Source organism: Ornithorhynchus anatinus, chromosome 4 (genome assembly GCF_004115215.2).
Source record: "Ornithorhynchus anatinus isolate Pmale09 chromosome 4, mOrnAna1.pri.v4, whole genome shotgun sequence".
NCBI lineage: Eukaryota > Metazoa > Chordata > Mammalia > Monotremata > Ornithorhynchidae > Ornithorhynchus > Ornithorhynchus anatinus.
This window is the reverse complement of record NC_041731.1, coordinates 52,104,697-52,116,989: the sequence shown is the minus strand read 5'-3', so window position 1 is coordinate 52,116,989 and position 12,293 is coordinate 52,104,697. Positions and strand designations below refer to the sequence as shown.

Below are 12,293 nucleotides of genomic sequence, written 5' to 3'. Positions count from 1 at the left end.
CAACACAGAGAGAGCAAATACAATATAATTGTTAGATAAACTCACTTGTACTACCCATAAAAAACTACCTTTCTTGAAAGAGTTCACAAGCTGCAAAGAGTTTTATTGAAGCAAGGTCTGAAAACCTGACCAGTTCTATTCAAAAATATAGTGGTTCCATGAACTGCAAAACTGATAGCCTAGCTTTATGAATAAAAGAAGTTAGAAGCAAATGGTTAGTCTCTTGATGTCCATAATACCCCAACAACAATTTCTTCACTCAGAAACTAAAACGGTTGTATTGAGACCAAGATGCTATTTCTTTCTTCTTCATAACTTACTTCTGGATGACAGTATTATAAAGTCAAAGGACTTGAAACAAAATTGAATGAGAAAGGAAAGCCAGCCAACTGGAATTCCTAGAAACTAGAGTCTATTAATTCTGTTTTATTACATTCTCCCAAGTGCTTAGTAATAATAATAATGATGATGGTATTTATTAAGTGCTTACTAAATGTCAAGCAATGTTCTAAGCACTAGGGTAGCTGCAACGTAATCAGGTTGGACGCAGTCCGCATCTCACATGGGGCTCACAGTCTTAATCCCCATTTTAGAGATGAGATAACCGAGGTACAGAGAAGTTAAGTAAGTTGTACAAAGTCACACAGCAGACAAGTAGTGGAGCTGGGATTAGAACATAGGTCCTTACGACTCCCAGGCCCATATTCTAACCACTAGACTACAGTGTGCAAAACACGTACTAAGTGCTTGGAAGAATACAACAGAGTTGGTAAACACATTCTCTGCCCACAGTGAGTTTATAATCTAGAAGGAGAAACAGACATCAGTACAAATGAGTAATAATATATAATTTATATATAGTTGCATAAGCTCTTTGGGGTTAAAGGTCCAAAGGTCACAGATCTAAGTTTATAGAAGATGCAGAAGGGAGAAGGAGCCGGGGAAAAGAAGACTTAATCAGGGAAGGTCTCCTGGAGGAGATGTGAATTTAAGAAGGCTTTGAGGTGGAGAGAGTGGTGGGCTGGCATACATCAAGGGGGAGGAAGTTCTAGGCTAGCGGGAAGGTGTGGGAAAGGGGTCAGTGGTGAAATAGACAACATCAGTGCACAATGAGCAAGCTGCAGGTAGAGGAGAAAAGTCTGTGGGCTGGGTTATACTAGGAAATCAGCAAGATAAGGAAGGAGGGCATGAGCTGTTTGAATGCTTCAGGGTAAATGGTAAAAGAAATGAGTTCTCTAGAGAAGTGGGTTTAGGTGGAGAATACCAGGGAGTCAGGTGGTCGCACAAGGGGCTCACAGTCTTCATCCCCATTTTTACAGATGAGGTCACTGAGACCCAAAGAATAATAATAATAATAATAATGTTGGCATTTGTTAAGCACTTACTGTGTGCCAAGCACTGTTGTAAGCGCTGGAGTAGATACAAGGTAATCAGGTTGTCCCACATGGGGCTCACAGTCGTGGCTTAGTGGCAAGAGCAGAGGCTTGGGAGTCAGAGGTCATGGGTTCTAATCCTGCCTCTGCCACTTGTCAGCTGTGACTTTGGGAAACTCACTTCACTTCTCTGGGCCTCAGTTACCTCATCTGTAAAATGGAGATTAAGACTGTGGAAAACCTGATTACCCTCTATCTACCCCAGCGCTTAGAACACTGCTTGGCACATAGTAAGCGCTTAACAAATACCACAATTATTATCATTATTAAGGTGACCCATAACTGAGCCTTGAGGGATGACCTCTCTGAGAGGGTGGGAGGCGGAGGAGAAGCCTTCAAAAGAAACTGAGAAACAGTCAGAGAGATAGGAGAACCACAAGAGGACAGTGTCAGTGAAGCCAAGGGTGAATAAAGTTTCAAGGAGTTACGGTGGTCCATATTGTTGAAGGCAACTGAGAGGTGGAGGAGGATTGGGATAGAGTGGAGGCCAACAGATTTGGTGAGAAGAAAAGATCATTGGTTATCTTAGAGATGGCTTGTGTTTCCATGTAGCAAAGGTAGTGGAAACAAGGTTGGAAGGGGTTCAAGAAAAGTATTGGAGAGGAAATGGAGACAGTGGATGCAACAACTCTCTCAAGGAGTTTGAAAAATGAATAATAGGAAGATGATGGGGTGATAACTAGTGGGATCCATGATGACAAGGGTTTTTTTTTTCTTTGAGGGAATAGGGATAACTTGGCATCTTTGAAATCAGTGGGGAAGAAGCTGTTGGAAAGTGAACAGTCGAACATGGCAGTCAAGAAAGGAAGAAGGGAGGGGCAAGTATTTTAATAAAGTATTCATTCATTTATTCAGTAGTATTTAGTAAACACTTACTATGTGCAGAGCACTGTACTAAGCGCTTGGAATGTACAATTCAGCAACAGATAGAGACAATCCCTGCCCACTGACAGACTGCCACTCTCTCCACATTTAAAGCCTACTAAAATCCTGCTTCCTCTAAGAGGCCTTCCCAGACAAAACCCTCACTTCTCTAGGTAAGTCCTTCCTTCTGCAGCACCTATGCACTTGGGTCTGTTCCCCTTAAGCACTTTAATATTCACCCCCCACCCCAGCCCCATAGCACTTAGATACATACCCATCTCTAATTTAATATCTGCCTCCCCCTCGGGACTGTAAAACTCTTGTGGGCAGGGAGGGTGTCTACCCGTTTAGACTGTAAATTTACTATAGGCAAGAATGTTTCTACAAACTGTATATTGTACTCTCTCAAGTGCCTAGTACAGTGCTCTGCACACAGAAAACACTTAGTATGATCGACTGCTTACTAATTCTATTGTTTTATAATTTCCCAGATGCTTAGTACAGTGCTCTGCATGTAACAAGTGCTCAATAAATACAATTGACTAATTTATCGATTGATTGAAGTGGGTATAGATTTCCTTCCCTAACACTGAAGGCAAACTTCCCCCAGAAAGCCCTGATGGCTTCTGGAAGATGAGGGCAGCCAGCACCTTCGCTCCTTGGAAAATATTGTTTACTTTCAGCTTTCCTTCCTTGCAATTCCTTTGCCAGCTTTTCACAGGTCCTCCAAGAGGAGTTGAAACACCTGGCTCTCATCAAAGAATGATTGAGACCCAGCTATCTCCCAGAGATGTCCTTGGCTAAGAAGAACGATTGCACTGGACTGGGAATGGCATTGCTAAAAGGTTTATATCTTTGGACCCTGATATTTAATCGAGGCAGCCAACTCTCAGTTTTAATATGCAGAAGAGTGTTGCAACATAGCAGTAAAGTGTTGGGAAATCATCACGGCAGAAAGAAACCAAACTGACAGGCTGCATTAAAGAGAGGGAATACTATTTCTGACGAGGTTTCACGAAGATAGGGACCAACTCATAAAAATAAACAGGTTCTACACTGGGCAAGTGGATTAGCACAGCAAGGATCAATCCTCATGTACGTTGAATGATCATCAGGTCAGTGATGTGTCAGTCTTTTCAGTAACACATCACTAAGATTCCGTCATCTTTAAAAACAGTTAGTCAATCATATTTGTCAATCATATTTATTGAGCACTTACTGTGTGCAGAGCACTGTACTAAGCACTCAGGAGAGTACAATATAACAAACAGATGCATTCCCTGCTCACACTGAGCTTAAAGTCTAGAGGGAAACAGTTATGGAAACCCTCCATATTCAAAGTAAACACTGCTGATGGTAAAATTCACCTATGAGTGCAGCTGTATATGTACTTATATTAATTGAGCGCTTACTGTGTGCAGAGCACTATACTATGCATTTGGGAGAGTACAATAATAATAATAATAATGGTTTTTGTTAAGTGCCTACTATGTGCCAAGTACTGTTCTAAGCACTGGGGTAGATACACGGTAATCAGGTTGTCCCACATGGGGCTCACACTCTTAATCCCCATTTTACAGATGAGGCAACTGAGGAAAAGAGAAGCTAAGTGACTTCCCCAAGATCACACAGCAAACAAGTGTCAGAGTTAGGATTAGAACCCATGTCCTCTGACTCCCAAGCCCGTGCTCTTTCCACTAAGCCATGTTGAGTCTAGAGGGGGAAGCAGATTATTAAGAAAAATAAATTACAGATATGTACATAAGTGCTGTGGGGCTGAGAGAGGGGTGAATAAAAGGTGCAAATCCAAGTGCAAGGGTAATACTCAAGGGAGGGGGAGAAGAGGAAAAGAGGGCATAGTCGGGGAAGACCTCTTGGAAGTCATGAGCCTTTATTAAGTCTTTGAAGATGGAGAGAGTGATTAACAGATACGATGAGGGAGGGTATTCCAGGCCAGTGGTAGTAGTGGGTGAGAGGTCACCGGTGAGAAAGATGAGATCGAGGCATCGCCGTACAGTGAGTAGGTTGGCATTATAGGAGAGAAGTGTGAGGGCTGAGTTGGGGTGTTCAAGGAGAGCATGGCTTTGGATAAATTCAAGTCATCCAAAAAGCTCACTTTAGACAAGAGAGGCAACTTTCTCATCCATTAAACCTCTCCCCAAAATTTAGACAAATATCAAAAATGATTTATTAGAAATCTATCTACATGGATTCTCCCTGCATGATAAGGATTCTCCCTGCATGATAAGCAGAGGTACAGTTCTTGGTGCCCTCTGTTCTCCATCTGTACTCACTCACTTGGTGAACTCATTGTCTCCCACAGCATCAATTATCATCTCTATGCAGATGGATGACACCCATATCTACATCTCCTCTCCTGTTCTCTCTCCCTCCCTCCAGACTTGTATCTCCTCCTGCCTTCAGGACATCTCCACCTGGATGTCCACCCACTACCTAAAACTCAATATGACCAAGACTGAGCTCCTTATTTTCCCTCCCAAACCCTGTCCCCTCTCTGACTTTTCCGTCACGGTGGAAGGCACTACCACCCTTCCCATCTCACAAGCCCGCAACCTTGGTGTCATCCTTGACTCCAGTCTCTCATTCACCCCACACATCCAATCTTTCACCGAAACCTGCTAGTCTCACCTTCGCAACATTGCCAACTTTTGCTCTTTCCTCTCCATCCAAACTGCTTCCTTCCTGGTACAAATTCTCATAATATACCGAATGGATTATTGCATCAGCCTCCTTTCTGATCTCCCATCCTCCTGTTTCTCCCCACTTCAGTCTATATTTCACTACGCTACCCAGATTATCTTTCTACAGAAACGCTCTGTGCATGTCACTCTCCTCCTCAAAAATCTCCAGCGGTTGCCTATCAACCTTTGCATGAAGCAAAATTTCCTCACTATTTTCTTCAAAGCTCTCCATCACCTTGCCCCCTTCTACCTCACCCTCTTTTCTCCTTCTACAACCCACCCTGCACACTCTGCTCCTCTGCCACTAACCTCCTCACTGTGCCTCATTTTGGTCTGTCCCACCATTGACCCCTGGCCCACGTCCTACCTCTCACCTGGAATGCCCTCCCTCCTCCCATCTGCCAAACTCTCTCTCTTCCCCTCTTCAAAGCCCTACTGAGAGTTCACTCCTCCAGGATGCCTTCCCAGACTGAGCTCTCCCTTTCCCTCTGCTCCTCCTCCCCTCCCCATCGCCCCTACTCCCTCCCTCTGCTCTACCCCCTTCTCCTCCCCATAATTCTTGCATATATTTGTACATATTTATTACTCTATTTTGTTAATGATGTCTATATATCTATGATTCTATTTATCTATTTTGATAGTATTGATGCCTGACCACTTGTTTTGTTGTCTGTGTCCCCCTTCTAGACTGTGAGCATGTTCTTGGGTAGGGATTGTCTCTGTTGCCAAATTGTACTTTCCAAGCACTTAATACAGTGCTCTGCACACAGTAAGCGCTCAATAAATATGATTGAATGAATGAAATGAGCATTGGTATGACTAATAAGCCAGTTAACTGAAGGTTAAAGAGAACTGGAGACCTCTTTCAATGCTGAAATAATCACCCCCTCTGCATATTCAATAGTTCACTAGATTAGCAGATAAGGGTACACCACCAACAGATGATTAAAAACATTTCTCTACCTCTGCCAGTAGGAAAAACTGGTACATCTCTGAGAAATTTCAAAAATGAGCTAATTCAGAAAGAGTGGAATAAGAGAGATTGACCTTTTTCCCCCTTCCATCTTGGTCCAGGTCAGCTATATTATTTTAAAAGAACAGCATGGAAAATTCTCAATCCTTCTATATTTTAAAGCACAATTCCTAATATTAAAGGCATTATGAATTGATTCACTGTTTTAATGAGGCCAGATATCTGAGATTATACATGCTTAAAATTCTGGAAACGGAAGTCCCAAAGCATAAATTCCTGCAGGATTTATGTAGCTTTATTGTAAGTGACAAAGAGATTCACAAAATCAATCACCTACTCTAACTCTCTAAATGTCAGTAAAAACCAGTTTTGCCTAGAAACACAATAGAGGCAACAGCCATCAAATTTAGCTCCCCAAATAACCCCAAATTTAAAATTAGCACAGTCCTTCATTCAATGTAACTTCTTTACTTGCATAATTGCCTGCACCACATAACTGTCCCACCCTGATTTTTGAGAAGAAAATAAGATTGTTCATTTTTCAAAGCTGCCCGGGGCCAGGGTAGGAGAAGCATAAGGGAGGAAAGCAGACAGAGTGAGGATGGGAGGAGTTCACTCATTCACTTGACTGTGTGTTTTATGCATCACTTAGGAGAGTTCAATAGAAGCAAGAAAAGTAAGGTGCCCTCTTTCCTTCCTCTTCTTTCTCTTGTGCCTTATTTTCTTCTTTTTTCCCCAGCTACCTTTAATGCTAAACTGAATTCGCTGCAAAATAGCCCCTCCCCTCTTTTGGGGTTGCAAAATGTGTTAAAAAGTGGGAGAATTATGCAAGTAAATGTGGTATTTTAGGGCTGTCCTTTAAATCTCTATTTTGGTCACTTTAAAAATGGTTACTTCTATTATCCCCATGAAAACAGGACAAAAATGAAATGAGCATTATTTAAAATATGACATTAGTAGTTTTTGTGTAATGAGTGATGAAAACTTGATCCTTCTACTAAATGTTTTTTTTTTTCCTAAAAGTAACAGAATCACTAAGAACCACTACCAAAAGTTCAAAATTTAATCTGCTCCATTACTTTCCTTCAAAAAGTAATAACAGTAACAGCAGAGAAGGACCATGATCCAGTGGATAGAGGGCAGGCCTGGGAGCCTGAAGGGCCTGGGTTCTAATCACTGCCTGCTCTGCTACTTGTCTGCTGTGAAACATTGGGCAAGTCACTTAATTTCTCTATGCCTTAGTTACCTCATCTGTAAAATGGGAATTAATACTGTGAGCTCCATATGGGACATTGTCTGTGTTCTACCTGATTAGCTTGTATCTACCACAGCACTTAGTACAGCGTCTGACACATAGTAAGTGCTTAACAGATGCCAAAAAAGGTATTTAATAAGAGCTTATTATGTGACAAGAACTAAATTAAGTGCAGAGTTAGGGACAAGAGAGTCAGGTCAGACACAATTCCTGTCCCAGATAGGTCTCATAGTCTAAGAGGGAGGGAGAGCTAGTATTTAGTTACTACCTTACAGGTGAGCAAACTGAGGCTCAGAGAAGTTGAATGATTTCCCTAGAGTCTCACAGCAAGCAAGGGGCAGAGCTGGGATTGGAACCTAGATCCTCTGACTCCCAAGTCTGTGTTCTTTCTGCTGGGCCACGACACTCTTCTTCCCACCACAACATATAGCTATGGTTAGGATGACAGCAGTGAGCAGGTGACTTATCCTGAAGAGTTGTAGGTTCAGTGAGCATCTGCTTGCTCTCGCAGGGATAATATCTATAAAATTATGGTATTTGTTAAGCACTTACTATGTGCAAAGTACTGTTCTAAGCGCTGGGGGATACAAGGTGATCAGGTTGTCCCACGTGGGGCTCACAGTTTTAATCCTCATTTGACAGATGAGGTAACTGAGGCACAGAGAAGTTAAGTGACTTGCCCAAGGTCACACAGCTGACTAGCAGTGGAACCGGGACTAGAAGCCGTGACCTCTGACTCCCAAGCCCACGCTCTTTCCACTGAGCCATGCTGCTTCCCCTAGCCACGCTGCTTATCTGGATAGAACACAGTTTGACTTTGTTGTCGTGCACACATCTGTAATCATTTCTTCCAAAGTGTAGCATCATAATTCAAGTTTTCCTTACTATGGGAATGTCCACGAACAGAGCACCAGTAATTAACAGAGAAGTGACTGCATTTGGCTTAGAGAATAGAAGGTTATGTGGAGGTTTAATAGCAACCATCAAGGATAAGTTGGATTTTTATCAGATGGTGTCATTCTTAGTGCTCAGTGATGACTAATATGTTATAGATACTGCAGTCTTAAAGCAGAAACACAAGAGAGAACTCCATAACTCTCAAGTTAATGGAACACAACTACAAAGGGAGACACAAAGGTAGTTTGTGGGTTCTTGATTAAATAAAAGAATTGTCATTCATTGGTTCCGGGTAGTTTAATTATTCTTCTCCCTTGCAGCGGGGTCTAGACTAGAGTACTTTTCAAGCACTTAGTACAGTGCTCTGCACTCAGTAAGCACTCAATACGATTGAAAGAATAACCTCTTGGAAGTCCCCTCCATCTGTAGTATTGTCTTCATCTAGGGTTTACCAACGAGTTGTTGTTCCAAAGCAAAAATCAATTTCTAAACAATTATCACCACAGAAGTCGAAGGTTCATTCACACACCTATCAGTATCTTAGATTTGGATAGAATAGATTGGTATGAGCTAAAACTGCCTAATATCAGTGACCTACCCCTTTGTCTTAAGAGGAAAAAAGTACCCACTTAAGTACTCACTGTTGAACAGACAGATGAGACTGATTTCAGATTTACATTTGTGTAATCTGAAAGTGAGTCATCTTCTGAGGATGAATCCAGGCTTTTCTCACTTTCAGAAGAAGAAGCTGGTCTCCAGTCTCCAAACACTATCTTGGATGATCTTAACTGAGATCGAACAGAGCCTTTCAGTATCACATAAAAGCCTTGATTTCCAATTACTGAAATAAAAGGAAGAAAAATAAATTCAATGCTAAAATTCAATGCTAAGTTTTTTGTTCTGTTTTGTTTTCTTTTTTTCTCATGTCATTATGCCTGTATTCAGAGGGAGCATTTTGGGGAACTGAAAGAAAGCGCTATCAGGGAATTTACTACTTTTTAACCATTCAATTTTGTCCATCTACTAAAACACTGAAAAGCTTCCATGGCTTCAACTATCATCTATACACAGATGACACACAAATCTACATCTCTTCCCCTCCTCTCCCCCTCTCCTGCCTTCAGGACATCTCCACCTGGATGTCTGCCCACCACCTGAAACTCAACATATCCAAGACTGAGCTCCTTATCTTCCCTCCCAAATCCTGTCCTCTACCTGACTTCCCTGTCACTGTGGATGGCACTACCATCCTTCCCATCTCACAGGGCTGCAACCATGGTGTCACCTTTGATTCTGCTCTCTCACTCACCCCACACATCCAATCTGTCCCCAAAACCTGCCGGTCTCACCTTCACAATATTGCCAAAATCCACCCTTGCCTGTCCATCCAAACTGCTACCTTGCTGGTAAAAGCTCTCATAATATCCCGACTGGATTATTGCATCAGCCTCCTCTCTGATCTCCCATTCTCCTCTCTCTCCCCACTCCAGTCTATTCTTCATTCCACTGCCCGGATCATCTTTCTAAAGAAACGCTCTGGGCATGCCACTCCCCTCCTCAAAAACCTCCAGTAGTTTCCTATCAACCTTGACATGAAACAAAAACTCCTCACTCTTGGCTTCAAAGCTCTCCATCACCTTGCCCCCTCCTAGCTCACCTCCCTTCTTTCCTTCTACAGCCCACCCCACACACTCCGCTCCTCTGCTGCTAACCTCACGTTCCCTCATTCATGCCCGTCCCGCCTTCGACCCATGGCCCACATCCTGCCACTGACCTGGAATGCCCTCCCTCCTCACATCTGCCAAACTCTCTTCTCCTCTTCAAAGTTCTACTGAGAGCTCACCTCCTCCAGGAGGCCTTCCCAGACTGAGCCTTCCCTTTCCCTCTGCTCCTCCTCCCCTCCTCATTCCTTTTTCCTCCTTCAGCTCTTCCTCCTTCCCCTCCACACAAAACTTCTGCATGTCTGTAAATATCATATATTACTCTATTTTGTTAATGATGTGTATATATCTATAATTTAATTTATCTGGATGATATTGATGCCAGACTGTTTTGTTTTGTTGTCTCTCTCGTCTGTTTAGACTGTGAGCCCATTGTTGGGCAGGGATTATCTCTATCTGTTGCCAAATTGTACATTCCAAGCACTTAATACAGTGCTCTGCACATAGTAAGCACTCAATAAATTCAATTGAATGAATGAATGAATGTATGAAAGCTTTTGCCCTTACTCTAATAGTGTTTTCTTAAACAATCAGACTAAGCAACTTGCCACAAGATCATATAGCAGGCAAGTGGCACAGCAGAGATTAGATCCCAGGTCCTTTTGACTCCCAAGCTCATGCTCTATAGCTCCTCCATTCAATTCCCCCACTGAAATTTGCTTTGCTCCCTGTGCTGCCCTCAAGTGATTCTTGAGTTTCCCTCAGGGTGGGACATGAAAATTATGAGTGTGAGCCATATCAAGGATTTAATACAGAAAACTTATTGCCAATTCAATGCATTAGTCCAATTTCATGACTGGACTTTGAAACTCTTCTCTAGTTTGGCCAAGTACAGTGCTAAGTGCTTAGTAAACTGCTATACTTTTTGTACGGTGGTATGTATATGGTACGTGCTCATTAAGTACCATTAATTGATTGATTAGTTATCAATTTCCTTTCCACCTGGAAAGACACTACTAGTTGTTTTCAAATGAAGGTGTTAGTACTAATAAGAAGCTTTCCTAAACTTGGAACATTTCAAAACTGTATTCTGAGTTGTAAGCAACTAGGTTTTATACAGTTCCTCCAGGATTGCATTCCACCCTCACCTTTATGTTTTTCAAAAATAGAACCTCTTATTTACTTCAACATCTACAGCATACAAGATTGGTGTTAAGGGGGAAGAGTGCGGTGAGTTTTTTGGTTTATGGGCAACTTATATTGTCCCTCAGTTTTTGTGAAAATGCAATAAAACCATATTTTTATTGTAAGGAATATGGATCGTGTTCTATAATAAAAAGAAGGATTAAAATATTTTCTTCACTTGGGGTAAAGCTGGGTGGTGAAATGCTGTGAAAAAAAGAGGATAAACTTCTGAAAAACCTCATAAAGCTGAATGAGCAGATAGAAAAATGGCAGACAAGCTTTTCTTTAAAAGGATCAGTCAACTGGGTAGGCAAAAGTCCAACTAAGGGCTAAGAGTCATCAGGAAGGGATTATTAAACGAACAATGGGTGTGCGTTTGTTAATATAACATAACCATTGCATGTCATCCCCTGAAACACTGTAAGTTATTCTTGTCTCCAACTCTTAGGAAGACCATAATAGCACTCAAGAAGTTTAAGAGAAAGCAACCAAGATTGGAGGAATGGAGATACTTCCTTTTGAGGATGTTCTGATGAGTTAGGACTTCAGTTTAGAAGTACGCAGGCTGAGAGGAAACACACCTTAATTTTACAAAATCATAAAGAGCGAACATAGAAATTAATGTTAGCCAAATCCCAATGCCAGGTTGAGAGATCACCCAGTGTAACTTGAGCAAGGTAGACTAAAACAAATAAATGGAAATACTTCTTCACCCAGCTGGTGGTAAGCATTTGGAATTCATTATCCCAGTAAGTTGTACAGCAGAAAATAACAATAGATTGAAGACAGATTGGATATATTAATGGATAAATGACCCATCAGGGAAACAGAGGTGAGGAGAAAATGTTGGGATGTCAGATGGCATCCTTAAAATGAGAATGGACATCAAAGAGAACAACCATTACACTGTTCCTCCAAGCATCTTGTGACCTCAATTGAAAATGGCATATAGGCCTAAATTAAACCATTGGTCTAATTCAATAGTAGCATTTCTTATGTTCTTATTAAAGCCTAATTTCCCCTTTCAGTGATAGCTTTCAGATATCTCTTAGAGCAATGTCACATTTGGTACCCTCATATAGCCCGCTGTGTTTTTCGGTGCATTTGGAAAAGCCAGACTTTAAACTCTTTATTGAAATAGGAATTTTCTGGCCTTCATTAAGTATTTTGGCATTTTATGACAATAATTTTGCCAGTCTTTTCTACTGAGCCTAGATTAATTCAACGGCCACACTGGCCAAGGTTTGTGTTAACTCCCCATATTTTTATTTACTACTGCTGGCCTGAGTATAAACTGTGGTCTCCATTTTATTTCATTTGAAA

The 12,293-nt window shown here is 41.6% G+C and overlaps 1 protein-coding gene across 2 annotated transcripts in view; it reads right to left on the bottom strand.

The window, feature by feature from the left end:
- Positions 1–12,293, bottom strand: part of CNBD1 (cyclic nucleotide binding domain containing 1) — a 363,365-nt gene that overhangs the window by 161,026 nt on the left and 190,046 nt on the right. For both annotated transcript variants that reach the window (XM_029062265.2, XM_039911805.1), the window contains one exon: positions 8,766–8,965. In XM_029062265.2, coding sequence (XP_028918098.1) covers positions 8,766–8,965 — 200 coding nt within the window. The remainder of the gene's footprint in view (positions 1–8,765; positions 8,966–12,293) is intronic.